The following is a 27947-nucleotide window of genomic DNA, read 5'->3' as shown; positions in this document are numbered from 1 at the left end:
GATCACGACAGTAAGGTCTCAAGAAAAGAGAGGCTGCAACTAAATTTGCACACTGAGCTGGTGGAGAAGCAGAGGCCGAGGGCTTGTGATTCCCATTACACTCGACCTTGCATTAGTGAGGGCTGGCTAGATGGAGCTTCAAGAACCATCCCCGAAACTCAGTGGCCTAAAGCAAGGACATCTTGCTCCCTCTACACCCCCACCTCATCCTTGCTGCCGACGGGCACAGCTCCAGCTGGAGTCTTGCCAGCTGCTGTGGCAGAAACAAAGAGAGTGTGTTAATTGCACAATGGCTGTTAATGCTTCAGCCCAGAAGAGACGGCATCTCTTTGTTCACGTTTCACGACCAAAGCAAGATGTTTGGCCAAACCCATCTTCAGGGAGGTGGGAGATAAAACACCACCACGTGCTGTGAAGAGAACTAGGGTTATTTGGTGGGCAGCGCTGATGACGGCCTCAGGTCTCCTTCCTCAACAGAGTGGAAAGGGGCGAATGCCAGACTTCTGAGGGTTCTGACCCCAGAGTTTTTCAGCCCCAGAGATGATCCGACAGGAAGTCTATCAATCTCTTCCAGATCTCTTCCACACAGGTGAGAGATGACACTGAACATAAGAGAAGAGGAGGAAACCTGGGAGAGAAACCACAGCCGTACACCCCCTTACCCATCTACCGTGAAAGGTGGCGACCCCCCTGACTCTCTCGTTTCTAAAGCCCAGCCCTGAGGTGCCCATGCTGGGCCACACGGCCAACCCTGACTGGAGATGCCGTGGACCACGGCTCAGGAGGAAATCAGGCTCCCCCTCACCCTCCTTCTGTCTTCTCCACTGGAACTCCAGCACCACATCATCGTGCCCCACAAAGGTATGCACTGGCGTGTTCAAGTCAAAGACGTTCCACAAGAGAAGACTATTTTCCCTCCGCAGCTGGGGAACCATCACAGTCACCAGTCCATTGCTGAAAGGCTACGGCAGGAAAGGGAAAAGAAGGTGATTATTCCAGGGAGACTCCGCTGAATCTTGAATTACCCAAGTTGGGATGCTTTCCTAACTAAAATAAATTACACGATGGGGGGATCCCAACCACTCGGGGGAGATTTTTTTCCAATACCGTAAGTTAACCATCACATCTACTTTCCTTCTGCATTTATTTTACTACTTCTTCGCGTGGAAAGGACCACAGCCGGTAAAAAATAAAGCTAAGCCAAATCCTTGGAGAACTTTAAATTCTGAAACAAGCAAATGGCTCTGACCGCTGCGTACCATGAAACACTGTGTCGCATTCTAGCGCTTCCCCAGAACGAGTGTGCGAGACACCCTGGGGAAAACCCCAGAGCGGCAAGCAGAATTCTTGCCATGTGGACACACACCGGAAGCACACATCCACATCAGGCAGCACCTCCCTGGCCCCAAAACTGCAGCTCTTCAGAGGAAAACCCTCCAATTTCAGGACTGACATGTTTTACTTATCCACACCTCATCTGCTAGGGAGCTGAGGGGCCCATTTGGTAGATAATCGGCCTCTGTTCTTTAAGGAATAAACCACAGTCATCTAAAAGCACATTTATCTTCACTTGCCCTCCTGGCAGCCCTCCTGGACTTCTCTGTTTATTTTTTAAAGTAAACATATTAATCCAGAGAAGTATTTCAATGCATAAGAACAATGTCTGATTTCTTGACAAGCACTCCTAGATGCAAAAGCCACTTAATCCCTAAATTATCTTCTACGCTCCAGAGTCTCGGGATGACAACCTAATGCAGAAATGCAGCTTTATTCACCTCTGTGCTCCCTTTCAAATTGACACTGAGGACAATAGATTATATCTGATCAGCAGCTATCAATGTGGCAATGGGAAAAACTGTGGGAAGGCTGATAACAGCCTGCCCCCCCCCCATCTGTGGCATTTTATGGTTTACAAAGCATTTCACACACAATTTTTCAAAAGGAAAGGCATATTGTGCATGTGCTAAATGCCACTGAATTGAACATCTTACAATGGTAAATTTTATCACAATAATAAAAAGGAAGACCTCGTAAAAATTATTATTCATATTCTACAGAGGAGGAAACTATTGCTCAAAAGCATCCAGTAGCCTGCCCAAGGCCACACAAACATTAAATGGCTCATTGCAACATTATTCACAACAGCCCAGATATGGAAACGACCTAAGTGTCCATCAACGGAAAGATGAAGAAGACGTATTAGATATATTCTACGGAATGCTATTCAGCCAGGAGAAAGAAGGAAATCTGCCATCTGCCACAACATGGGTGGACTTGAGGGCACTACGCTAAGTGAAATAAGTCCGAGAAAGACAAATAGTGGGTGAGGTCACTTACATGTGGACTCTAAGACGGCTGAATTCACAGAAACAGAGAGCAGGATGGTGTTTGCCAAGGGCTGATGGGTGGGGGAAATGGGGACATGCTGGTCAGATTTCCAGTTGAAACTTCTAGTTAGAAGACGAGTAAGTTTTGGATCTAATATACAGCATGGTGACGGGAGTGAACAATACCATATTACACTCATAAAAGTTGCTAAGAGAGTAATATCACATGTTCTCAAGCCAAAAAAGAAATGGTAATTATGTGACGTGACAGAGGTATTAGCTATGGTACCAGTAGTCTTGCAGTATATAAGTGTATCAGACACAGTGTTATATGTCAGTTACATCTCAATAAATCTTGGGGAAAAATTAAATGGCATCGATGGATCCCAAACCCAGGTCTTCAGAATCTAAAGCCAGAATTCTTCCCACCATCGGGAAGAAATCCACTGACTGAAAGTGCTTCAACCCTGTGGTTCCATCTCCCCACTTCCCCTGCCCTTAGTGACGACCTTCGTGCTGCCCGGCTTCCCAGGTGGTGGCCAGCAATCCTAGTGCAGATTCTTCCCCAACACTCGAAGTGCCAGTTTTTAAATACCTGGCAGCTTTTATGCCATCATGACTGCCTGTGCCCCCACCCCTCAACCAGGACAGGAAGTGAAAACTGCCTCACAGAGAAAGTAAGAGAAAATGGCCCTCGTGGCCCTCGCCCCACCCCACCCCCGGCATCTGGAACACCAAGGTGAAGCTCCCCAGCAGGAGGTGGGGTGTCCCACTCACCGTGTATCTGGCCTTCCAGACGGGCACCTGGCAAGGGAGAATACTGAGGTATTTCCGAGGCTGGCGGTAGTCCCAGAACTGGAAGAAAGAGAGCAGGATAATGTGTGAACTAAACGCCATCGAAAGACTCGACAACCGAAATGAGCCCAGCTGCGCTCTGTCCTCGGTGTGTTCCACGCAGCCCCCTGGCCCTGGGACCGTGGCAGAGACACAACCCTCCCTCTCCCATTTACAAACATTCCCGGGGAATTTCCAGACTCCACGAGGACTGGCCCTGGGGGGCAGATCACCATCATCAGCCTGCCTACTGAACAGCCTTGTAATTGAAAGTTAAGAATGACATGTTTTCACGCCACATCGCGTTTACACCGTGTAGGGTAATGTAACTAGGAACTAGGCTGATGTACTGACTACTCACTGCATTCCAGAGTTTAGAGCTTTCAGCTCTGTATCCCGCTTAATCTTTACAACCAAATAACGGGTGTTATTCATCTCTTTTTCAAATGAAGAAGCTAAATTACTGAACAGTCTAACTTGTGCAAGGTCACACCCGCTCCGCCACCGCCCCCGAACACGCGGAACTTGAGGCCGCGGAACATATGAAGGTAAGCCAGACACACTCTGCCTGAGCTGCCTGTGTTTTCCATGATGGGACAACTACACTTAGAGCTTGAACATTTGTCATGAAAGCAGAAAATGGCAGAACACAAAGGCAGGAGGACCGAGAGTGAGACTCTGAATTACTCAAGTACTAAGAAATTATTTTCTCTTAAAAAAAATTTTTTTTTAAATGTTTATTTATTTTTGAGAGAGAGAGAGACAGAACGTAAGCGGGGAAGGGGCACGGAGAGAGGGAGACACAGAATCCGAAGCAGGCTCCAGGCTCTGAGCTGTCAGCACAGAGCCCGACACGGGCCTCAAACTCACCAACAGTGAGATCGTGACCTGAGCTGAAGTCGGACGCTTAACCAACTGAGCCACCCAGACGCCCCACTAAGAAATTATTTTTAAAAATAGATGACTCCCTCTCTCTCTGCACCTCCCCTGCTTGGTCTCTCTCAAAAATAAATAAAACACTAAAAAAAAAAAAAAAAAAATAGATGACAGAAGCCATTCTGGAAAACAGTTTGGCAGTTTCTTAAAAAGTAAATGAGCACATACCACTGACCCAGTGATCTCAACTCCTGTGTATTTGTCCTGGAAAATGGAAACGGTCCATTCCCAGAAAAATCGATACATGAATGTTTATAGAAGCTCTATTCATAATCACCAAAGGCTGGAAACAGCCCCATCAATGTCCTTCAATGGGTCACCAGAAAATAAACTGTAGCAGTATATCCATATAGTGGATTACTGCTCGCCAATAAAAAGTATATGATCTATCGATTTTGAAAACAACTTGGATGAATCTTGAAGGCACTAAGCTGAGCGAAAGAAGCCAACTCAGAAAGTAAGATACTGAATGTATCCATTTAAATGCCATTCTCAAAAAGACTAAACTACAGGGATAGAGAACACAACAACGGCTGCTAGAAATCAGGGGTTCGGGGAGAGTGTGGCTCTAAAGGAATCACATAAAGCAATTCTTGTTCCTTCTGACAACACTTTATTTTTGTCAAATTCGGGCTCCATATTCAAAATAATAAAATTTTTAAGATGTCTTTTCCAGCTAAACTGCCTCAGCATTTCCCAGATGGCCACAGGGAAAACTACAACTTGCTCCCTCAACTTGTAAAAGAAGGGAAGCTAGACATCATTAGGTCTGCTTGGCATTCTCCGGATTTTTAATTAGCCCAACACTTTATGAATGCTTTCCTGTTACCAAGTCTCCCATATGTGAAAAACGAGCAAATAAAAAAATTCAGTCTCCCTAAGCTAATTACATACAAGTAAAACATTAGTATTATGAATACATTTTGGCAACTGGTTACTTGTCATGTCGGACAGAAGCATATTCATGCGCATTTACAGACTGTCACGGTAACTGTTAACAAAAGTAATCCTTTTTTTAAAAAGGATTATATAACTTAGGAGACAAGGTAGAGGACCCTGGGGATTTGACCAAGTCCTCACTCACCAGAACATGATCTTATTCTCAAGGCAACCACTGAGAGTCTTATGGAACGATTACATATTGCATGTGAGTGGAGGACTTTGGTCTGTTTCAATCTGACAGACTGGTCACTATAAGAACCAGAGCCATGCCATCCTCCCCTTCATAGGTGATTTCTGCTTTTCTCTTACTTGCCAAAGGGCCTTTGCTACGAGCTACAGATCAGAAAGGAAGGCTTCTGAAGAAATATCAGAAGAGCCTCAGGCAAGAAAGAATCACACTCTTGAACAGCGTCATGGGTACAAGACTCTCTCAGTAAGGTGACCCTGACCCATGGGCAGACACACACCTGTCGGGATGTACCGAGGAACCGTGTCTGGATTTCCAGGACACTTTGTCTAAAGAAGGCAATGTTGTAAAATAGGCTGCTTAACTCAAGTTCAGGAAAAAAAGCAACCACCTAACCTGGTATGAAGTCATTTCATTGTGGTCATGTTCTATTTTTATTTTTATTTCCTTAATGTTCTAATTTTAATAGCCATAAAAGAAAAATCCTTTTCTTTCTTTTCGATCTAGTTCTAAGCCTCAGTTCAACAGTTTTACAGTTTAACAATTTCCTAACTCGAGTGAAACATTCATTCAATGGCACCTTGTTCCAGTGCACCCCTTAGAATTCAGAAAATAAAAATATAATAAAAATCACTATAATCATAAGCTAATATTTCTTAAGGTAAACTTAAGAAAATGATTATGTAGGGAAAAAAAAGACATACTGACCCTTATCTACAAATTATTAAAAATAACGGTTGAATATTATGCAAAGTGCCTCTAAACTCCTACACTTTCTACAATTATGCTATTTATTTACATTCAGTAAAGACTGCTTTCCACCCACCAGGATATAGTGGAACACATCAAATACCATGTCAAAAAATCTCATTTAATACGTAGGCTAAGCCTACAAGTAAGGAACAGGGGCTGAATCTCACAGGTGGAAACTGGCCAGTCACCTGCTTTAATACCTATGGAATCCCAGCCTCACAGGTGGGAAAGACGTCACTGAACGGCGACAAACTTGAGGAAAGAGGAGGGGGTGAACTGGATGGTTTCTGGGTTCTGAACTTGGGCGACAAGGTGACAAAAACCCAAATCCAAAACAAGCAAACCCACAAAACCCCGCTGTGGCACATAAAAGTAAATTCCAACCCAAAGGGATTGACAATCCTCAAGGCAGAAGTTAACTTTTTAGGCCGTAGTGTCTGAATCTAGTTTTCTGACCACACCGCAGGAAGACGTGGTACGGGAGCCTATGTAAACAGAGCGTTAAATCAACGATGCTGAATCGCAAAACTGCTAAGTAAACTTCTGTGGTCAAATCTCTGTCCTGCCAGACACGGACCTGACCTCAAGGAGGACGTGTGGAACGAGGCTGACTCTGTGCCCTGCAACTTCCTAAACACAGCACATCCCACAGTCGGGAGAGGAGCAAACAACACAAAACGTCACACTCCACGATAAACCACAAACACGAGGGTCACTGAAACACATAAACACTCGAGCATTTCCAGCAAGTTACAGAAACTAGTAGAGCAACTCTGCCCCCGACTTTTTGCGGTGCTGATGACTGAAGATGTCCTAACTTTTGCAGACATGATCATCTTGTGAGAAAATTGCTATTTTTCCACCCCAGGGAGACGAACCACAAACTCGGTAACCTTAACAACGTTGGGGGCTTTTCTCCTTCACTTACATACATCTGGTGTGGTTTTTTGGTTTGGTTTGCTTTTGGTTTGTTTTTTTTCTGAAAGCTGACTTCTTGACAACTTTGCAAATAAGCTTTTCCTTTCTAAATGCTTTAGTCTCTGACTCCCTTTCACAAAGGGAAAGAAGAAACCGTCTAAACAAATCCCAGGAGCCACAACGGAGATACGCTACCCCATCATTCCTACTGGCCTACGTAACCAGGTTTACGTGCCCGTGCACCCCTAAAACATACACACTGTGCTCACTTATTGTAGCTTTCTTTCCAAAGAAAGTGCTGTTACCAAATCTGGTGCCTCCCACACACGGAACCCCAACTGTCCCAGTGGATCACTCACCTTGACAGAGTTGTCTTGGCTGGAGGTAGCAAGAATGTGCTCGATGTCTGGGTGCCAGTCCAGGCCATGGATTTTGGAGAGGTGGGCTGCGAGGTACTCCACTGCGGTGCTGGGTTTCTACAACAGGATCAGCACCGAGTGTTGTCGATTTACAAATCACTCGTTGAGGGTCTACCATGTAACGGACTGTTACGTGGGCAGCGGGGGGACACAAGAGTATTACCAGATCCTCTCTCTATCCTTAAGAAACTCCACTTTGTTTTGCTTAAAACAAACAAACAAACAAACAACAAACAAACAAACAGAAAAAGACTTATCCAGCTCTCCTTCACGCATGCTTGGCATATGGGCCTGTGAGCCAGATTTCTTTCTGCTCCGTCACCACGCGTAGTTTTAATGAAGGACACAAGGCGGTGTGTGCTCTTCCCCCAAATAGGACAGACTGCAGTGTCGGCCCCCCTTCCTCACTATCACTCAAGGAGAAGGGCTGTGACATGCAAACAGACCACCCCACCCCACGATCTTGGAGGTAAAACCACCAAATTTAAGTAATCAAGCACCAAGACCCAAGAGAACAAACACACATTGCAAAAGAAAACAATACATGATTAATAAGCTTATATAAGACAAAGGCAGAAGGAAACCTCAGAAATATACATTAAAGTAAGACTTTACAGGGCGCCTGGGTGGCTTAGTCGGTGAAGTGTCTGATGTCAGCTCAGGTCATCATCTCCGAGTTCATGAGTTTGAGCCCCTCGTCAGGCTCTGTGTTGATAGCTCAGAGCCTGGAGCCTGCTTCAGATTCTGTGTCTCCCTTTCTTTCTCTCTCGCTCTCTCTCAACCCCTCCCCTGCTCATGCTTTGTCTGTCTCTCACTCAAAAATAAATAAAACATTAAAAATTTTTTAAATAAGGGGCGCCTGGGTGGCTCAGTCGGTGAAGCGTCCGACTTCAGCTCAGGTCACGATCTCACAGTCTTTGAGTTCGAGCCCCGCGTCGGGCTCTGTGCTGACAGCTCAGAGCCTGGAGCCTTCTTCGGATTCTGTGTCTCCCCCTCTCTCTGAACCTTCCCCGTTCATGCTCTGTCTCTCTCTGTCTCAAAAATAAATAAACATTAAAAAAAAATTAAAAAAACTTTTTTTAAAGAAAATAAAATATTACTAACCTATCAAATCAGAAGACATATGTAAATAACACTCAATGCTGACAAGGCTGCATTTGTCACTGCTGCTATATATACCAAATAGCACAACCTTTTGGCAAAAAACTGACAATTTTTATCAACCAACTTCAAATTTTCCTTTCTTAAGAGAGTATTTCATTTCACAAAAAGCTTTAGATAACAAAAGATGTTCATCTTGGTATTATCTGGGCTACCAGAAAACCAGAAACAACACAAATAGTAAATGGGGAATAATTAAATTTTAGAGTCGATTATGGACTAGCTATCTGATCCAATATGATATAGCCACTAAATGTTCTACTTAGGGATTATAGCACAGGGAAAATGCATGTGTTGTAACGTTAAATGAAAAAAGTACAGGGGCACTTGGGTGGCTCGGTCGGTTGAGCGTCTGACTTTTGGTTTCAGCTCTGGTCATGATCTCACGTTTTGTGGGGTTGAACCCCACGTCAGGCTCCACAGTGACACTGTCGGGCCCGCTTCGGATTCTGTCTCTCCTTTCTTTGCCCTTCCTCCTGCTCACGCTTGCTCTCTCTCAAGATAAAAAAACATTTAAAAAAAAAAAAAAAAAAAGCGTGAGTGGGAGAGAGCCAAAGCATAAGAGACTCTTAAAAACTGAGAACTGAGGGTTGATGGGGGGTGGGAGGGAGGGGAGGGTGGGTTATGGGTACTGAGGAGGGCACCTTTTGGGATGAGCACTGGGTGTTGTATGGAAACCAACTGGACAATAAATTTCATATAATGAAAAAAAAAGGCATAAGAAAACACCAAAATGTTAGCACTTGTCTCTGAGTAATAGGTCTATAAATGATTTTTATTTTTCCTTTTAGATTTCCTACAAAGAGCATCTATTACTTCTATAATTAGTGTTGGTCTATGAGGTTAAGAGCAGTCTCCAGAATCAGGCCTCCCTGAGTTTAAATCTTGACAACATACCATGCTTCAGTTTACCCGTCTGTAAAATGGGGATAAAAACCACTTATTTTAAAGGCTAGTCATATAGAGAGTTCTTAGAACAATGCTGTGCATAATGAACGATTAGTAAATGTTACTATTATCAGTCATCTGGGTGTGTGAACGAAATCCAACATTCCCACTGATACTGCACTTTTTTAAGGCTCTGATGCCTGGTACCATCAGTGCTGCTTTGACATGGGAAAGTGCCAGAGAAGTAAGAAAATGACCTACAAGTTTTACAATCCATGTGAGCAAAAGTCTTAAGTATTAATGGAACAAAACAAGGTTAAAACCCTTTAAACAAAATAGGTAAAATTGGCGAGGGAAGTCAGGATTGTTAGTGCAACAGTCAGAAGGCTAGAAAGGAACAGTTCGGCAGTCGATCTCTGAAAGACAAAGAACAATGCTAGTCTGGAAAACAAGTACTGACAGGGTTGATGGCTGAATACCAAATGGTTTACCTTGCCTACGGCCTGAAAACATTCTAAAGCAAATATATATGCTCTACAAATTAACCAAATATTTTATTTAAATCATTTACTATGTTTAAGTGCTATGCTAATGATGAAAGGAATAAAACCAGTCGCCAATTTAAGAAATAAAGAGAGGGGCGAATGGCTCTCACCAGACCGGACGAAGGGACACAGACAAAAACTAACACATAGAAGGTGCACCTGGCCACCTCTACTTACGGACTCACCTGCTCACCTGAGAGCCACCTAAGGCAGAGGGCTTCGGCGGCACACGCTGCCCCAGCAGGTCCTGGCACCGAACGCGGCAGACTCCGTGTCTCCGCTTCATCTCCTTCCCCTCTCCCCAACCACACGACCAACTCCCTGCCACGAGGGAAGGGGCGAGGCTGCCAGGGCCACGCTGAGACTGGACAATCAGCACCCAGGCTGACGGTTTTGGGCAAATGACAAGTGGGTGCTCCCCGGAGGCTGAGGAGCTCTAGCCTCCAGTTCCAGAAAGCAGAAAGCAGTAGGACACCCCAGATCTTACAGAAAGAAGTCGACTGCTCTGTGCGTTACTACCCAATCATCCGGCAGGTAAGTTCGGGGGGCCTTTCCCCGAGTCATTGTCCTCTCCGATACCAACAAACCAAACTCCGAACAGACTCTCCGTGGCGGCAGCTGCCAGGGACCCTGCCCCTCTTCCCTGCCCGTCAGTTACATGGGCTGTGCGGGGAGAATCCGGGCTCTGCCGGCTCTTTGGAGGCTGAAAGGACAGCTAGACGTCTAAGGGAGGATCTGAACACGCTACATACCTCGCCTCAGTGATTTATGCCAGAAATACTCAGGATGGAATATGTCCTAGAACAGCTAGTTTGCACTTCGCAATCTGGGGCAGGGATAAGAAGCCTGCTGACCATTCTAGAACAGTGTCTGGTTCCCAGGCTCGACCTCCTCAGTGACCCATTCGCTATGATTATCTTCATTTTGAAGATGAGGTAACTGAGGCTTGGAGTAGTGGAGTGGCTCACCTGACATCATAATTAGGAAGGAGGCAGCAAAATGGGGCCCTCACTTAGGTCAGGCCTAGTTCATTTGCTTAACCACTGATCGGAATATTCTCTATCTTCCTTCAACATCAGTTTGATCACGAAGCAAATGTCATCTGGCACTGTGATCTTCAAATGGCAATTTGCCACACTGCAGAGGACACCCTGGCTTCTCAACACAAGTCCTGCTACTCACAACATCCTCTTCATTCCCGCTTCGAGGGACTAAAGACCAACTGGGGTGGGAGGGAAGAGATTACTCACCCGCTTGTCCCATATCCGCACGTCCCCATCATGACTGGTGGCGAGGCAATTAGCATTTTTTTTATTCCATTTGACCTGTGAGGCACCCGCTGGAAAGAAAAATCAGGGGAAGAAAGCTGCTGCCGTCAACTCCTCTGGAACCAGAGTGGAGTGTGTCCAGGGGGGCTGGATAACGAGTTCTGGCTGAATGAGAACAGAATCCTTCAAGTTTCTAGGACTGCACCAGCTCCACCATTAAAGAGAAAATGAAGCCAAAAAATAAATGAATTAACACACTGGAACAGGATCAGAGGCACCTAACGGAGGAAACAATCTGACTTAGGAAAAAACTCTACAGGTTACCTCCGCACAGAAGCAGCAGGGAAACATAGTTTCTCATGAGCAGCAGTTCAACATGGCTCTGTTGGCTGGAAACTGACTACCCAGCACACAACCTGGCTCTTCATCATCCCCGACGACCAACCTGGAGCACCCACCCAGAAGAGCCTCAGCTCAACGCCTGCTCCTTCCCACTTACTTGCTCACCTCCTCGCCTATTTAGGAGGGCAATCTTGGAGAAACAAAGGTTCCTCAGCTGAAGAATAAGCCTCCATGTTGCTCAATTCTGCCCTCAGAAGGGTATGTGTACCACCCCCCTCCTACGCTCTCTTCTCCCATCAGCGGCTACACGTGGTCACTGGCCCTGCATTAGGTCAGGGAAAGGGAACGTCCCTGGCACCGTGAACTGAGTCCTTTCCCCACTCTGCCAACACAAAGAAGTAACAACAATAACAAAGGAGCTATTTAAGAGAGGAGGCATAGTGTAAAATGCCAGAGGGGTTGAGGTCTGTCGAAAACCGGGACATATCAGCACTTCTGGTGGACTCTTAAAAATAACCAAGTTGGGGTGCCTGGGTAGCTCAGTTGCTTAAGCATCCCACCCTTGATCTCAGCTCAGGTCATGATCTCGGCTCAGGTCATGATCTTACAGTTCATGAGTTCAAGCCCTGTGTCAGACTATTTGCTGACAGCGCAGAGCCTACTTGGGATTCTGTCTCTCCCTCTTTCTGCTCCTCCCCTGCTTTCTCTCACTCTTTGTCTCAAGATAAATGAAGTTTAAAAAATAAAATAACCAAGTTAATTAAGTTAAACCAGAACAACACGACAGCTCTGCTTCCCATCTCTTCTTGTCCTCGCTCAGACAACACATAGTATTTCTTCCTTTAGGGTGCTGTTTACTAATGGGGACACCATAGCGAATCCAGGGCTTTGGAAAGCAACCTGAACCACGAGGTCTAGAGTGACACCAACAGAGCAAGGACTGAGAATCTATTATGAAACTGAATTGGTGTCCAGAAATTACCTCTGCTTGGTTCTGGGGACAGTCTTTGTTTGTTTGTTGTGTTTTTTGCCTGAGACACAGGACATCTTAAGTCACTGAAGAATGAATGGTGGAGACCCCTAAAGGAGGAAGGTAGTACGCTACTCAGGAGACACAGTTTCTTTCTTTTTTTTTTTTTTTTTTTTTTTTTTTGGAGACACAGTTTCTTAGCAAGAAAAGGTATCAGCTCAAGGAGAAGGTGAGTAAGAAGGGTCTGTCCCATTTCCTCATGATAGAATTACTTGAAGACTTTCCCCAGTGCAGGGGTCCATCAGACCATGAAGCCTTCCAAAGGGCTCTGGGAACCGCCTAATTCAACCTGTTTTACTAGGCTCATGACAACAGAGTCAAACAGAGGTCCCAGACCACAGGTGTCCTCAGACAGAGAATACTCTTGAATACACACATGCTCTTGCTTACTCCCCACCCCAAAGGTATAAACAACGTGCTCATGGAGAGATAGGAACCATGGCCTCTGGGAAGCAATACGAACCAAGGCTGAACCTCTCAGGGAATGGTAGATCAAGCAGCTTCCAAAAATCCACAGCTTCTCATTTGCCTCTTTTCTCCTCTTTGCTACCCTGAGAAATCTTTGCTACCCTGCAAGAAAGAAAGAAGACTCCCTACCTCTATTCTTTAGAGGACTCAGAACAGAAAAGAAAGCAATCAGAAGGAGTGGGTTGAAAAAAAGAACTTTCTTTTGGGAGCTCCTCTAAAACCAACCTAACTTAGAAACCTTTAAGTAGAAGCAACAAAATCCCGGGGGAGCAACTGAGGCATTTATAGACCATTTGTGTTTTCATTCATTTGGATGTCTTCTGCAACCATGTCTGTGCCCCATCATATGTCTCAGACCATAAGGTGGCGGGGGTGGGGGTGGGGGTGGGGGTGGCCCAAATCAACAGATTTATTACGCACTTAGCACAGAGGCACAGGGGCTTGACTCCCATGCCACTTAACAAACATTTACGGAGCATCTCCTTGAGTCAGGCACAAATGCTGACCTTGGGCTACAGCACTGAAAAAAAGAGATGTGGTCCCTAACTTCACAAAACAGATAATCCACCTGCTTAATACAGGTGTGATGTTCAATGTCTTTAAATGATGAGGCATGGAGATGTGGAAGAAAAAAATATCACATAATCATTTTGGAGCAAATACCACATGTGAACTCAAATGTAACGAACAGATACAAAGGAGCAGGATTTAAGAGATAGATGATGTATGTTTTTAACAAGGGTGCCAAAATACAATACTGATGACTGACCTTCATTGCTGTGATATAACCAGTTCTGTGCCCAAATTCGACTCTCAGGAATTAGTGGGAATGCCCCACAACGGACCCAAAGCAGAATTTCAAAAACAATCCATTCCAACTGAGCAATGAAAACAGGCAGACCAGAAAGTAGTTTCAAAGTTTCAGGACATCCATATTACACGACAACATGGGGACACAATCAGCATAATCTAGATTGTGGGGAAACTGCAGGACAAACCTGGTTTCTTCAATAAATGAACCTCAGGAAAAGAAAAACAAACCAAAAAAGGAGAAGGGGAAGAAACCTACCAATCACAAAAGATGAGAATTCCATCAACCATTATAAGTATGTTCTCTATTTGGATTCTGATTTAAATAATTTGTAAAAACAAAAACAAAAAAACCAACAAAACAACAACTGAGACTATTAGGGAAATCAGAATACTGCTTAAATATTTGATATTAAAGAGCCACCATTAACATTTTTAGAGGTCTGTTCATAGTATTGTGGTTACATTTCCATAGAGGATTCTTCTCTTGTAGAAGTATTACTGACTGAAATATTTGTTGAGGAAATGATATGACACCGACATACTTCAAAATAATTCCAGAGAAGATGGGAGTGGGGGGCAGGGCAGTAGGTAGGAGTAAAGATGAAATAAGACTGGCTAGACAGGGACAACTATGGAAGCTGGATCATGAACACAAGGCAGTTCGTTTTCTTCTATTTTTATATGCACCCAGGGGTGCCTGGGTGGCTCAGTCGGTTAAGCGTCTGACTTTGGCTCAGGTCAGGATCTCACAGCTCTTGGGTTCAAGCCCTGCGCTGGGCTCTGTGCTGACAGCTCAAAGCCTGGACCTGCTTCAGATTCTGTGTCTCCCTCTCTCTCTGCCCCACCCCCACTCGCACTCTCTCTGTCCCTCTCTCTTAAAAATAAACATTAAGGGGCACCTGGGTGGTTCAGTCGGTTAAGCGTCCGACTTCGGCTCAGGTCGTGATCTCATGGTCCGTGAGTTAGAGCCCCGCGTCGGGTTCTGTGCTGACAGCTCAGAGCCTGGAGCCTATTTCAGATTCTGTGTCTCCCTCTCTCTGACCCTCCCCCGTTCATGCTCTGTCTCTCTCTGTCTCAAAAATACACAAACATTAAAAAAAATAATAAACATTAAAAAAATGTTTTTTAATACATAAATAAAAAGTTTAAAAACAATTTCAGCTCCTGTCCTTGAATCCCGAAATAAGCTCCTGAGTGCACTCAGCAGTCCTGACTGTAACTTCCGAGAGCAGCCTAAAGCAAGCCCCTTGCCATGAGAGACTCACAACCCCACCGGCCAGGGTGTGGGCAGGGGGCAGTCCCCGTGGGGGTGGGGGAAGTATACACTCACCTACAGCAGAGAGCGCAACGGTAGGCTTCCTTGTGTCTCTGAAACAGAAAAGTCAGAAATCAAATGCCCGATTCATAGGCCACCATCCACCTGTACTTTTCACCCTCTGCACGCATTTCTCCACTCTCCTTTCAGTGGGTACTTGGAGCTCGTAGGGAACGTGAGGGCCTTAGAAGCAAATGTAAAGTGTCTCCCTTCGGGGACAAACTTTCTCATCTGCCTCAAATGAGGCTGAGACTAAATTTCAAATCACATAGCTGCAGCCACAGAAAACGAACTATGTGATTCAGCGTGGCCGGCGTGACCCTGATCGTAGGGGTGGAGGAAGCCATAAGAAGCCCTTCCTGGCGTCATTTCTCCCAGTGGTAATGAAGGAACAGTCATGGAGGCATAACTCTGCGAGAACCTTCCCAGCAGCACTTTCAAAGGTGAAGTCAAAAGCTACTCTGATAATCACAGTTGCTAAGAGGTGGAAACCCAAGTGTCCGCTGACAGATGAGCAGATCGACAAAATGTGGTCCAGCTACACGACGGAATATTAGCCAGCCTTGTGATGGAAGGAAATCCTGTCACACGCTACAACATGGATGAACTTTGAGGTCATGGCGTTAAGTCAAGTAAGTCAGTGCCGAAAAGACAAGCACTGCATGACTCCACTCCCACTTGTCTGAAGGATCTAAAGTAGCCAAAACCATAGGAACAGAAAGTGGGAAGGTGCTTAATGAGCAGAGTGTTAGCTTGGTAAGAGAAGAAAGTTCCAGGGATCCGCTGCACAACGTGAATATATTTAACAGAACCACACACTTAAAAATGGTGACGATGGTTTATTTCATGTTTTGGGTTTTTCAACCACAATTCAAAACAAAAACAAAACAAAAACCCTATTCCTGGATACAACGGGAGACTCCTGGAAACAGAGAGATTCCGGGGTTCACCACAAAGCCAGAGGGCAACTTCTCCACCAAATGGTAAAGTGACAGAACAGGGCACCAACCCAGGGCTAGGGGGTTCGGACGGCCAATCCGTGGCTCAGGCTTACTAATCCAGAAAGCTTGAAAAGGAATCATCTGTTCAGCATTTTTTAATCCTTAAATTATGAAAACAACGATTTCATGTAAGTGAGGAATACTCTAACCTTGCCTCCTAACTCCCTGGGGTTTTGTTTATTTAAAAGCACCTCCCTCCCATTTATTTCCCCTGGGTTTAGCGCTCCGTCCCCACTCCGGCGCTGCCGTTAGACTGATCACCACCAAGGCAGTGTCCCGGATGCAGGTGAAGTCCGCTGCGCACACCCTCTCGGACTCCCTTTCCCTGATCTGTCCACCTCTCAGTGCAAACCATCACAGAGCCACTGCCATTGGGAGCACAGCAGTCCGCTGAGGGGAGACAGGGTCCCGTCTGGGGGACTCTACAGACCATGCCCTCTAGTTAGTCACCTCGAATTGTTATGGCAAAGGGAGCCTCGCTCTACAAAGGGAGAAGGGGGACAGACAACATGCCCGGCCCTGGGCTGGGGGCTCCTTCCCTCTTCGCCTCACGAAGGGTAACCCTGAGAGGTGGCCCTCAGCCCCCTGGGGGACTGAAGCCTCACAAAGAGCAAAGCAGATGTGTCTCATAGCATCACCTGCTGTAGCAGACGTGTGTCTGTGCCCACAACTCCCCACTGTCACCTGCCACGTCAGTTAAACTTCAGCCTGACTTTCAAACGCCAGCACCTAGGTTTCTCTGCCAAAGGAACTTCCCTGACTGCTGAAGCCTGTCCTGCACATCTCTGTGCCAGGCCTGAAGTGCCAGGGAAGGGAGGCCCCAGGGTGCAGCCTGCGACCAGTGACCGACAGTGGATGACACCCCCGCTTCCTGAGCCCTCAAGGGTGGGACACCTCTGAGGAGTTCTGCACTAGCACCTAGCGGTCCCCGGCAGGAATAAGCTCCACGTGCTCATGCTGTCTCCCGCGTGGACAGCGCGCCCTCCGTGTGCAGCCTTCCCGCTCCCGTCTCTCCTCCCGCCGGTGCTTCTGTTGCCTCCTAAACAACGTCCTTGCAAGGTATCCTCATCTCGGGGTCTGCACCCAGGGGAAACCAAACTAAGACAGCTGATCTCTAAAACAAAGGTCCCAGATCGTCCCACAACCCAGTGGTTTGGCCTTTTAATTGTTCTTACTTGATATCCCAAATGTAGATGTAGGTGTCCACAGAACTGGTAACCAGGAGATCCGGCTCAAACACTGCCCAGTCCAAGTCACTGGAAACAAGAAATAAAGAGAACAACACCAAAGAGAAGAAAATTCAGAGTCCAGTTCCAAAGCGCTAGCAGATTTCATTTCTAGCGGCTTCAGAGAGTCACTGTTAACGGTCCTCCTTAACATGATATAGGCTAGAAATCTCCAAACTTCTCTGGGAATGAGTAAGACTTAACTGAGCTCTGAAGAAAGCTTTCAGGTCCTTTCCCCTGTCATCACCAGCTATCCCATCACCTGCTCCCAAAAAAGAAATGGAGGATTTCAACTTCAACCACACACACACACACACACACACACACACACACACACACACACCCCAAAGCAAAAACATCAAGTGATTTTTGAGCTGGAATTTTCTAAACCAGATTCAACCACAAGTACCTTGAGTAAAATCAACATCTCTCAAAGCAGCGGTAAACTGTAACACTGCCATGCAGCTTTCAGGAAGGGTAGGCCTCCCTAACATAGGCCAGGGGTCTGGCCTTTCCTGTAACTTCTGGGTCAGCTCCCCCACTCCTGTACTCCCTGCTGCTACTTCCCAGGATGAGTGTTCCCTACCCAGGAATAGTGACCCAAGGACAGGATGGATCAAGGAACACTCCAGAAGGCCATGGGTGGGAGGCAGCTGTGCCCCACAGCCACTGGAGAAAGAGCAAAGGGCTGCGTCCTGCTGTCTGTGCTCCCACGCACTGCCAAATGTGAGCTGAGGATTCTGCCGGCATAACTGTGTCTCCCTCCCATGGCAAAAATCAGCTCTAATCCTTCACTCCAGACTGGGCTGTCCGAGGGCCTTCTGGAATCGAGGACAGCAGTTACAGGAATGCTGGTTCCTAAATACTGGTTGATCCCCAGTAGGAGAGCCACCGCTTCAGTGAGCACCAAGGACCTAGCAGTCACCCGTGGCCAATGCAGCACAGAGGGTCAAGTTGTGGAAGGGGGACGGAGCTTTCATGTCACTTCCCGAGGGACTATGACAGAGCGAGACAGGCCGGGAGCTGCGGAGGCCTGGTGCCTACCTGATTACACGAGTGTGGCCTTGTAAGGTAGTGCCAACTTCCCCGCTGCCATCTTTCCACTTATAAAGGTCAACCCGTTGGTTACTCTGAAAAGAAACAAGGGGAGGAAGGCAGCCAGTCCCAAACCCGAACACACGCTCTCACCGCGATCTGCCTAGGGCTGAGAAAACGAAGCCATGCAGAAACTAACTTGCATGGCAGAGACCCTACAGACTGACTTGCTCACGGAGCCATCAGAAATGAGTACAATTAGGGGCTCCTGGGTGGCTCAGTCGGTTAAGTGTCCAACTTTGGCTTGGGTCATGATCTCACAGTTCGTGAGTTTGAGCCCCACGTCGGGTTCTGTGCTGACAGCTGAGAGCCTGAGCTGCTTCGGATTCTGTGTCTCCCTCTCTCTATACCCCTCCCCCACTCATGATCTGTCTGTCTGTCTCTCTCTCTCTCTCAAAAACAATAAAGATTAAAAAATATTTTTTTAAAAAAAGAAACAAGTACAATTAACATGTGAGCCAACCTCAGCTCAGTACATAGGACTATAAATTTCCAAACGGAAGTGCAGTGCTGTCTTCAAAGTGAATCTACCCTGAGTCATTGCAGCTGAACTGAAGCCACCGAGGTGCTACTGAGCACCTGAATGAAGAGATGCGCCACCCCCACCCCACCACCCCCACGCCTCCCCCCCCACCCCGCAGGCTGCTCAAAGGACCACCTCCCAGCTCTAAGCATCACACACCCATCTCTCCAGCTGCTGTCACACTAAGGCTTTCAGCTCACTCTTCCCACTTATCAAAGGCCCAGAGTCCATCCATCACACTTTAAAAACACATAAACACAAGAAAGAAAACAGAACCACTATTAAAGGAGTATCCTAGAAGACAAAATTACAGAAGACTCCTTGAAATATGCCTATACTGAATTTCTTTTTTTATACATTTTTTTCTTAATGTTTGAAAGAGAGATGCAGAGCGAGAAGGAGACAGAGAATCCGAAGCAGAGGCTCTGTGATGAAAGCCCAAAGTCCAGTGTGGGGCTCAAACTCACATACTGTGAGATTGTGACCTGAGATGAAGTCAGATGCTTAACCGACTGAGCCACCCAGGTGTCCCTAATACTGAATTTCTTTTCTTTTCTTTTCTTTTTTAATGTTTATTCATTATCTTTGACAGAGAGAGACAGAGCACGAACAGGAGATAGACAGAGAGAGAGAGAGAGAGGGATACACAGAATGTGAAGCAGGCTCCAGGCTCTGCCCTGTCAGCATAGAGTCCGACTTGGGATTCAAACCCACAAACCATGAGATTGTGACCTGAACTGAAGTCAGACACCTAACCAACTGAGCCATCCAGGCATCCCTATACTGAATTTCTTAAAGGATTAGGCATAAAGACCTAGGAAAGACTAGGAAAGACTGACCAGAAAAAAACACACAGCAATAGGGAAAGGAGGAAAGAAAAAGCTACATTTCACTGAAAGAAACAACAAGCCAGCAAAATATCTAAATATCATGAGCTTATGAAACACACCAAAAGTGAATAAAGACTACAACAGACTGATTACTAATACACAGGCTATCTAATAATTTCTGAACTGATATACAGATGCAGATCTATTAATATCTATATATTACTAGACTGATTTTCGTTTTAGCTCAGAGATGGACAGATGTATAAAGTTCAAAGGTGTTTATCCAGAAATGCCAGTTTCCAATTCTAAATAGGTAAGGTTTCTGGTCAAAGGTTAGAATTCAAAACAGCTTCCAATGGGAACAGGAGTAAAAAGAAAAGTCCCCTCATATTATAATAATATCCCCTGTCATTTCCAGAGGGTCTGCTAACACCAGTCTATGTACTAGGAATCTTTTTTTTAATACACAGATTCTGTTTTTATTCATTTTTTTCAGTTATTTACTTTAAAGAGAGAGAAAAAGCGTGAGTGGGGGAGAGGGGCAGAGAGAGGAGGAGAGGGGAGAGAGAGAGAGAAGGAGAGATTCTTAAACAGGCTCCATACTCAGCAGAGCCTGACATGGGGCTCGATCCCACCACCCTGGGACCACGATGTAAGCCAAAATCAAGAGTCAGACACTCAACCAACGGAGCCATCAGGCGCCCAACGTACTAGGAATCCTCAGAGACCCGCCCTCCGTTCTGTCACACAACACTGCACGCTGGCTATCATCACCCACGTTACAGGTGAGGCAGCTGAGGCTCAGAAAGTTGGGAGAGTACAAAAGATAAAACAGGAGTGTCAAAACTAGGACTTGACCTCAGATGTGCCTAACTCCAAAGCTTTTTCTCCTGAAAAAGGCTCTCTCCCAACCAAGAACAACAAAAGAAAAAAAAATCCATAAATTGAACTTTATCAAAATCAACAAAGGACATTATAAAGTGAAAGACAATCTACAGAATTAGAGACATACTTGCAAATCATACCTCCGATAAGAATCTAGTATCAAGAATATAGAAAGAACTCTGGCAACTCAGCAGCAGAAAGACATACAACCCAATTCCAAGATAAGTAAAGGATGTGCATAGATATCTCTCCAAAAAAGACACACAAGGGGCGCCTGGGTGGCTCAGTCGGTTAAGCGGCCGACTTCGACTCAGGTCATGATCTCGTGGTCCGTGGGTTCGAGCCCCGCGTCGGGCTCTGTGCTGACAGCTCAGAGCCTGGAGCCTGTTTCAGATTCTGTGTCTCCCTCTCTCTGACCCTCCCCCATTCATGCTGTCTCTCTCTGTCTCAAAAATAAATAAATGTTAAAAAATTTAAAAAAAAAAAAAAAGACACACAAATTGCCCACAGGGACATGAAGAGATGCTCAACATCATTAGTCATTAGGGAAATGCAAATCAAAACCACAGTAAGATACCACTTTCTCCCACTAGGATGGCTATGCTTTAAAAATTAAAAAAAAAAAAAAACAACAACAAATAGAAAAACACTAATTTGGGGGACAATGTGGAGAAACTGGAACACTGCTGGTAGGCCTATAAAACGACTCAGCTACCGTAGAAAAGTCTAACGGTTCCTCAAAAAGTTAAACACGGACTTACCATAGGACCCTGCAATTCCACTCCAAAGTATATACCCAAAACAATTGAAAACAAGTACTCAAAAAACTACATTTACACACACGTCCACTTCCACCTTATTCACAAGAGCCAGCCCAAATGTCCATCAGTGAATGAACGATTAAACAAAACGTGTTATAGCCATACAATGGAATACTACTGAGCCATAAAAAGGAGTAAAGCACAGATACATGGCACAGCATAGTTAAGAAAGCAGACACAAAAGATCACATATTGTATGTTTCCATTTATATGAAATATCCAGAACACAGAGACAGAACACAGACTGGTGGCTGTCAGGGGCCGTGGGGAGGGGGCATAGGGAGAAACCACTTCATGGGAGGGGTAAAATTTTACTCTGGAGGGATGAAAATGTTTGGGAACCAGAGAGGGGCGGTGGCTGTGTAACATGTGAATGTAAATGACATTACATTGTCTACTTTAAAAAAATTTTTTTTTAATGTTTATTTATTTTTGAGAGAGAAAGAGAGAGAGAGAGACAGAGCTCGAGAGAGGGAGACACAGAATCCGAAGCCGGCTCCAGGCTCCGAGCTGTCAGCACAGAGCCGGATGTGGGGCTCGAACTCATGAACCACAAGATCATGATCTGAGCCGAAGTCAGCCGCGTAACCGAGCCACCCAGGCGCCCCTACATTGTCTACTTTAAAAAGACTGTCAAAAAAAAAAAAAAAAAAAAAAAAAGGCTATCTCACCATTTGTAAACAAATGCAATGTTAATCCACATGGGCCAAGTATTGACCAGTTAGCCTAAACCAGTCGTTCCCAATCAGGGGCTATTTTGCTTCCCAGGGACATTTAATAACGTCTAGAGAAATTTTCGGTTGTCATGGTGACGGGGATGGCGAAGATGCTACTGGCATTTGGTAGGTAGGGGCCAGGGATGCTGCTTCATCTCTTACAATGCACAGGACAGACCCTGCCGCAAAGAATTATGTGGCCTGGGAGGTCAGTAGCTCCAAGGTCTAGGACCCCGGGACCCAATGATCAGGGGCTGAGGATGAGAGGGGAGTGGAAGTTGTAAGGCGTAAGCCAACAAAAAGAGCATTCTTCCTAATTCACAGGAAAGGGGTCGGGAATGGGAAAGCAGTAGACTGGCCCTATCTTCTCCTTCAGAACAGCCCCCCCACATCAGTTTGACCGCAGATGTCCATGGTGAGAGTCAGACGTTCAGATTCTTTGTTTGTTTAGAGAGAGAGCAGAAGCAGGGTAGGGGCAGAGAGGGGGAGAGAGAGAGGATCCCAGGCAAGCTCCAGGCTGTCAGCGCAAAGTCCGACACAGGGCTTGAACCCATGAACCGTGAGATCATGACCTGAGATCGAGAGTCAGACACTCAACCGACTGAGCCACCCAGGTGCCCCAGACAGTCAGATGCTATTTTGGAAATGAGGGGAAGAGCGGCTTTTTGTTCCTTCTAAAGCTGACAGCGTTGCTCGTCTTTCTTTTCCTCAGGTGCTTCCCTCTCACAGACTGTCATTTCTGATAAGAACAGACGCAGACAGCACTGTGAATGCTTGCATCCCTTGGATGATAAGCAGGGTTCTTTAAATACTGTTCTTCCAGCCCAGTGCAAAGGAGCCAAAGGTTTAGATCTCTAATTGTTCTAGGAGAGTAGAATGCTGGTGTAGATTCTGACGAAATACCAGAGGTGATCTAGCCTAGATCTTTCTTTCAGTCACGAATCCCTTGGAAAACCTAATAAAATGCATGCATCTTTTCCTGGAAGAATTCACACAGAAACAGGCACATAAAATCTCAGGGGGTTAGCCGATCTAATGAATCCCAATCAAGAAAGAATCCCTTCCTGGGGCGCCTGGGTGGCTCAGACAGTTAAGCACCTGACTCTTGATTTCAGCTCAGGTCACGATCTCACAAGCCACTGTGTTGGGCTCCGTGATGATAATGCTCTCTTCCCCTCTCTCTTTCTCTCAAAATAAATAAATAAACTTTAAGAAAAAGAAAGAATCCCTTCCTTTGAGCGAAAGCATGTGTGGAGTCTTCTGATCCCTCTGAAAACAGTGAAGGTCAGAGTCATGTCCAGTTACATTCCTGCCGGTGAAAACAGGATCTTATCACACACAGAAATGGAGGCATCTATTCATTTCCCTTTAAAATCTAGATCTTCAGAAACACAAGATCTGACACCGATGGGATCAGCAGTTCCGTTCATATATAGATATACGCCATATGTGTATGTATACATATATGTCTTTAATTTGCCTCTCTCTTCCTTTTAGAACCATCCACACTTCTTTTCTGCCTGAGAAATGAGAGTTATATTCTCTTCTCTCCATAGAACATAGACCTACCAGCCCCAGCTCACACTTTTAACAGCCTTTTCCCGTACTCCTTAAATGGCTCACCGAAGCTGCAAAATAGTGCGCAAAGCTGTCATGAGGATTCCACTGCACAGCTCCGATGTCCCACTTGCTCTGGCGAGAGATCTTTCGGTGACCTTCGAAAGGGGCATCTAGATTAACGATGTATAAGAATCGGCGGCTAGGAAAACAACATCAACATGATGACAATACAACAGCATTAGCATTAAGACACAAAAGCACATTTGGAATTACATATGGTTTGCAAAGAGTGCTCAAAAAATCCCCAGGTTTATATGACGTTTATCTACTCTGAAAGGCATACAAGGGACAGGAGGAATTCAAGGTGACAGTTAAGCAAGTGGAAGCCACGTCCCTGCGAGAGCCTGTCTCCAGAGATGGTCTTCCCGACTGGATCCTTGGGAGTCTGACATCTTCCCGCCAGCTTCAGCTCCAAGCGCACTTCGCTCCAGCCTTTCCCAACTGCTCAGCTAGGGGTAGTTCCGGTTCCCACACAACTCCCACCGCGCTGTTTGCAGTGCGACAGCAGCACTGATCTCTGTAGTACAACTACCCATGGTAAGGCTCTGGTCCTGAACCAACCGAGTGGAGCACGGACCAAGTCTCCAGTGTCTGTATGTCCCTCCTCACCAGGCATAGTGCTTGGCATTCAGTAAATGTGTGTTAAACCTATCACTTATCACTTTGCCAAACATCATGGAGAAAATCTCAGATTCCCTTGCAAGTTGACTACCTGGGAAAGGCAACTAAATCAAGTCTATTGGGAGGGAAATAATAACCAATAAAATGATAATGAAAATAACACATTAAGGGCTGATAATGTTCACGGTGCCAATCCCTATAAAGGATCTGAAAACAGGAATGTCCTGTGTTCCGCCTATTTTCCCTTTGTTTTAAGGGAAAAATCATTGTGTGAATCAACATCTCAGCAGCCATTAATCAGCTGTTGTTAGAGAGCACTTCAAGCCCCAGAGCATCCGTGAGGACAGGTGGGCTCAATGGTGAAGAAAAAGATTAACAGTCTCTGCTCAGAAGAGATGGGAAATGCAAGTTAACACGGCCTGTAAAACTCTAGCAGAAACCCCAGAAGAGAAGGTTAGGGGAGAAGAAAGCAAGCACAGGTAAGACAAATTCACAGAACTTTCAGAACTGCTGGTGCAGAACAAAGATCTAGCATCTCTGACCTACTCTGAAGGAATCACTTGATTCTGGAGCAGGCAGGCTGGCATCTTCCTCTCAGCATGAAAAACGGGAAAGCATGACAAACGGCGAAAGGCTGAGAGCGATACACACGGGGCGCCATCAACAGGGGGGCCCAGAGACGTTACAGAGCAAGTGCAGAGCAGCAGAAGAAAAGTAGGCACTTCAGGATAAACATACCTGACATATCTTCTTTCTCCCCTGAAGACCCACGAAAGTCAGAGTAAAAACGTACAACACAGAAACCCACAAAGAAAATGAGAGAGGAAATGAAAAGCGGATGGACAAATGGTGATCGATCTAAAGAAGGCAAACACCAAAGTGCCTGCAGAGGGGAAGTGGATGAGAGGCGAGCTGATTCACGCTGCAGAACCGAGGCCGGCTCGGGAGCTGGAGGCTTCAGCCTGCACACAAGGGAAGAGAGGCCTGGAGAACCAAAAGCGGAACAGAACAGGAACTGTTTGAAAGAGGACTAAGGAGAGCGGTTTACACACACCCCACAGAGCCACCTCTCCTTCACCCGGGTGGGGGGTGGGGGTGATGTGCTTCAGACAAACTACTTCAGAGGAGCCCAGGCCTGGGACAAACGGCAGAGCAGTGTGGGAATATGAGGAGCTGTGCTCAAAACAGGGCAGGAAGTGGAATGCGAGACCCTCAGGCCTCTTCCCCTACAGCTGATCTGTATAGTCTTCGCACAGTGACAAAAGGATTCTTCTCAGGGGAAAATGACCAGCCCAAGAAAAGAACAAAAGCAAATAAGTAACACAGAACCCAGGAGATAGTGACATCTGGGCACCCTCCAAAAAAAGGGTCTGGTTCCCAGACGACCTCCTTCCAAAGAAGCCCACCGTCACACATGTAAACTGATCACTCTTTGACAGTAACAGAGAGCCAGGTGAGTATCGGTCACCAGAGGAAACCTGAAAGACAGGGACCAATGCAATCAAAAGAAAAAAAAGGAAATGGGTAGTGCCGAGGCAAGAAGAAACCTAGAATTAATATTGTCAGAGAGGTAAAAGAAGACGAGGTAAAGAACAGAGAACAGGAAAGAGCTCCTGGAAATGAAAAGCACAGCTGAAATAAAGAAATCTGATAGAAGAGTAGAAAGTTAAAGCTGAAGGGAACTGTCAGAATGCAAAACAAAAAGGACCAACAGAGAATCCACGTAGGATATCCAACACGGACGAACAGCTTCAGAAAGAAGGAGCGCAGGAAATAGAGGGGGGAAATTACCAAAGACACAATGCAGGAAAACTTCTCCAAACTAGAAGACACAGACCTTCCAGATTGAAAGGGCCTTCCCACAGGGCTAAAAATTACTCTGGGTCTTAATCTGAATGGGGATTACATGGGTGTATATATTTGTAAATTTACTCAAGCGGTTAACTCAAGTACATTCTTTACGTATTTTCAAGTTCAGTATAAGAAAACAAAATGGTGAACCTTCAAGATTATGTTGAAAAATAAAACAGGTATGTATGTACCCAAGAACACACCAAAACAGGAATGCTTGCCTGGTTTCCAGTGACATAATCCCATTCCCTCCTTGGATGCTACAAATGGCAATGCCCATATGAGTGAATACAGAGAAGTCTAACATTTGAGACATAGTTATTCCTTAGCACTTGAGTATTTTTTTTTAGTGTTTATTTACTTTTGAGAGAGAGGGAGAAAACGCAAGCAGGAAAGGGCAGAGAGAGAAGGGGGCAGAGGATCTGAAGTAGGCTCTGTGCTGACAGTAGAGAGCCCAATGCGGGGCTCAAACCCATGAACCATGAGATTACGACCTGAGCCGAAGCTGGATGCTTAACCAACTGAGCTACCTAGGTGCCCAGCACTTGAGTATTTTGTGGGTTGTTAATATGACTACATGATGTCAAGTGTATGTCTATTTGTTTAGATAAAACAAGTAATGATGTTTAAAAAAAAAAAAAAAAAGAGGGGACCCTCTAAGTGCCCAGCACAATGAATGAAAAAAAGACACACGCCAAAGCAGTCACGGTGAAGATTTCACACACCTGGAGATAAAAGGAACGCCGGAGACAAAGACAGCATTTTAAAGCTTCCAAAGAGAAAAAATAGGCCACATACGAAGTCCAGAATCAGAATGGTATAGGAACTCTCAAAATTACTCTGAGAAAAGAACCCCAAATACTGATTCAACACAACAATTGTTATATAACTATACTGGAAGGAGAGGGAAGTCAGGGACTCACAGAGCAAAGTAAAAGTGCTAAATCCTCATCTACTTTAAAAAGTCAATTGGTAATATCTGGACAAATCAAGATAACAGAATATTTGTGTATTATTTGGAAAAATGGAGGCAACCCCAGAGAAACAGCTAAAAGAGTCTCAAGGAGTTGCTTCTATTGAGTGGGATCAGGATTGAGGAAAAGCTGAGCTAGGATTCTGCTGTCTGACAATATAGTGTTTGTAATGCTACTTGACTTTGTCAACTATGTTTAGGTATTTCCTTGATTCAAAAAAAAAAAAAGGTTTAAAAACGGAGTACGAAATGAATAATATATCCCCAAAACCACTGGCTTGCCACTTTAAATGGGTAAATTGCATGGTCTGTGAATTGTATCTCAATAAAGCTTTTTTTTTTTTTAAGTGAGTGCAGAGGGGGCAGTAAAGAAACATATCAATTTTTCCTTATCTATGCATCCAGTGTGACTCAAAAAAATGGATTTGATAACTGTCTCTGGGGATGGGGGTCAAAGAGAAGAGGGAAACTTACTTCCCAATGTAGAGCCTTTTGAATTATTTAAATGTTTGCTATGCTTTTTTTAAGGTAAATTAAAATACGATTTCAAAATAAAATAATGAAACAGAAACTAGTTCGTTATTTAGAAGTGAGTTCATAAACAAGTAAGCTAAAGAAAACACTGCAGACTTAGAGAGG

At 45.4% G+C, this 27947-nt stretch overlaps 1 protein-coding gene across 10 annotated transcripts in view; it reads right to left on the bottom strand.

Annotated features, from left to right (window-relative positions):
- WDR59 (WD repeat domain 59) overlaps positions 1-27947 on the bottom strand; it is an 85313-nt gene that overhangs the window by 39331 nt on the left and 18035 nt on the right. For 4 of the 10 annotated variants that reach the window (XR_007147343.1, XR_007147344.1, XM_047835440.1 and 1 more), the window contains exons 3-10: positions 23867-24002; positions 18418-18503; positions 17323-17403; positions 15162-15199; positions 11161-11249; positions 7257-7373; positions 3105-3182; positions 806-962 (exon numbers count right to left, since the gene is read on the bottom strand). Coding sequence is in view for 8 of the 10 variants with exons in the window: in XM_047835440.1 (XP_047691396.1) it covers positions 806-962; positions 3105-3182; positions 7257-7373; positions 11161-11249; positions 15162-15199; positions 17323-17403; positions 18418-18503; positions 23867-24002 (782 nt within the window). In the remaining 2 variants the exon portion in view is untranslated. The remainder of the gene's footprint in view (positions 1-805; positions 963-3104; positions 3183-7256; positions 7374-11160; positions 11250-15161; positions 15200-17322; positions 17404-18417; positions 18504-23866; positions 24003-27947) is intronic. The other 6 variants (XM_047835442.1, XM_047835444.1, XM_047835443.1 and 3 more) reach the window with 6 other exon arrangements.

This window comes from Prionailurus viverrinus, chromosome E2 (genome assembly GCF_022837055.1).
Source record: "Prionailurus viverrinus isolate Anna chromosome E2, UM_Priviv_1.0, whole genome shotgun sequence".
NCBI lineage: Eukaryota > Metazoa > Chordata > Mammalia > Carnivora > Felidae > Prionailurus > Prionailurus viverrinus.
This window is presented reverse-complemented; position numbering and strand designations above follow the sequence as displayed.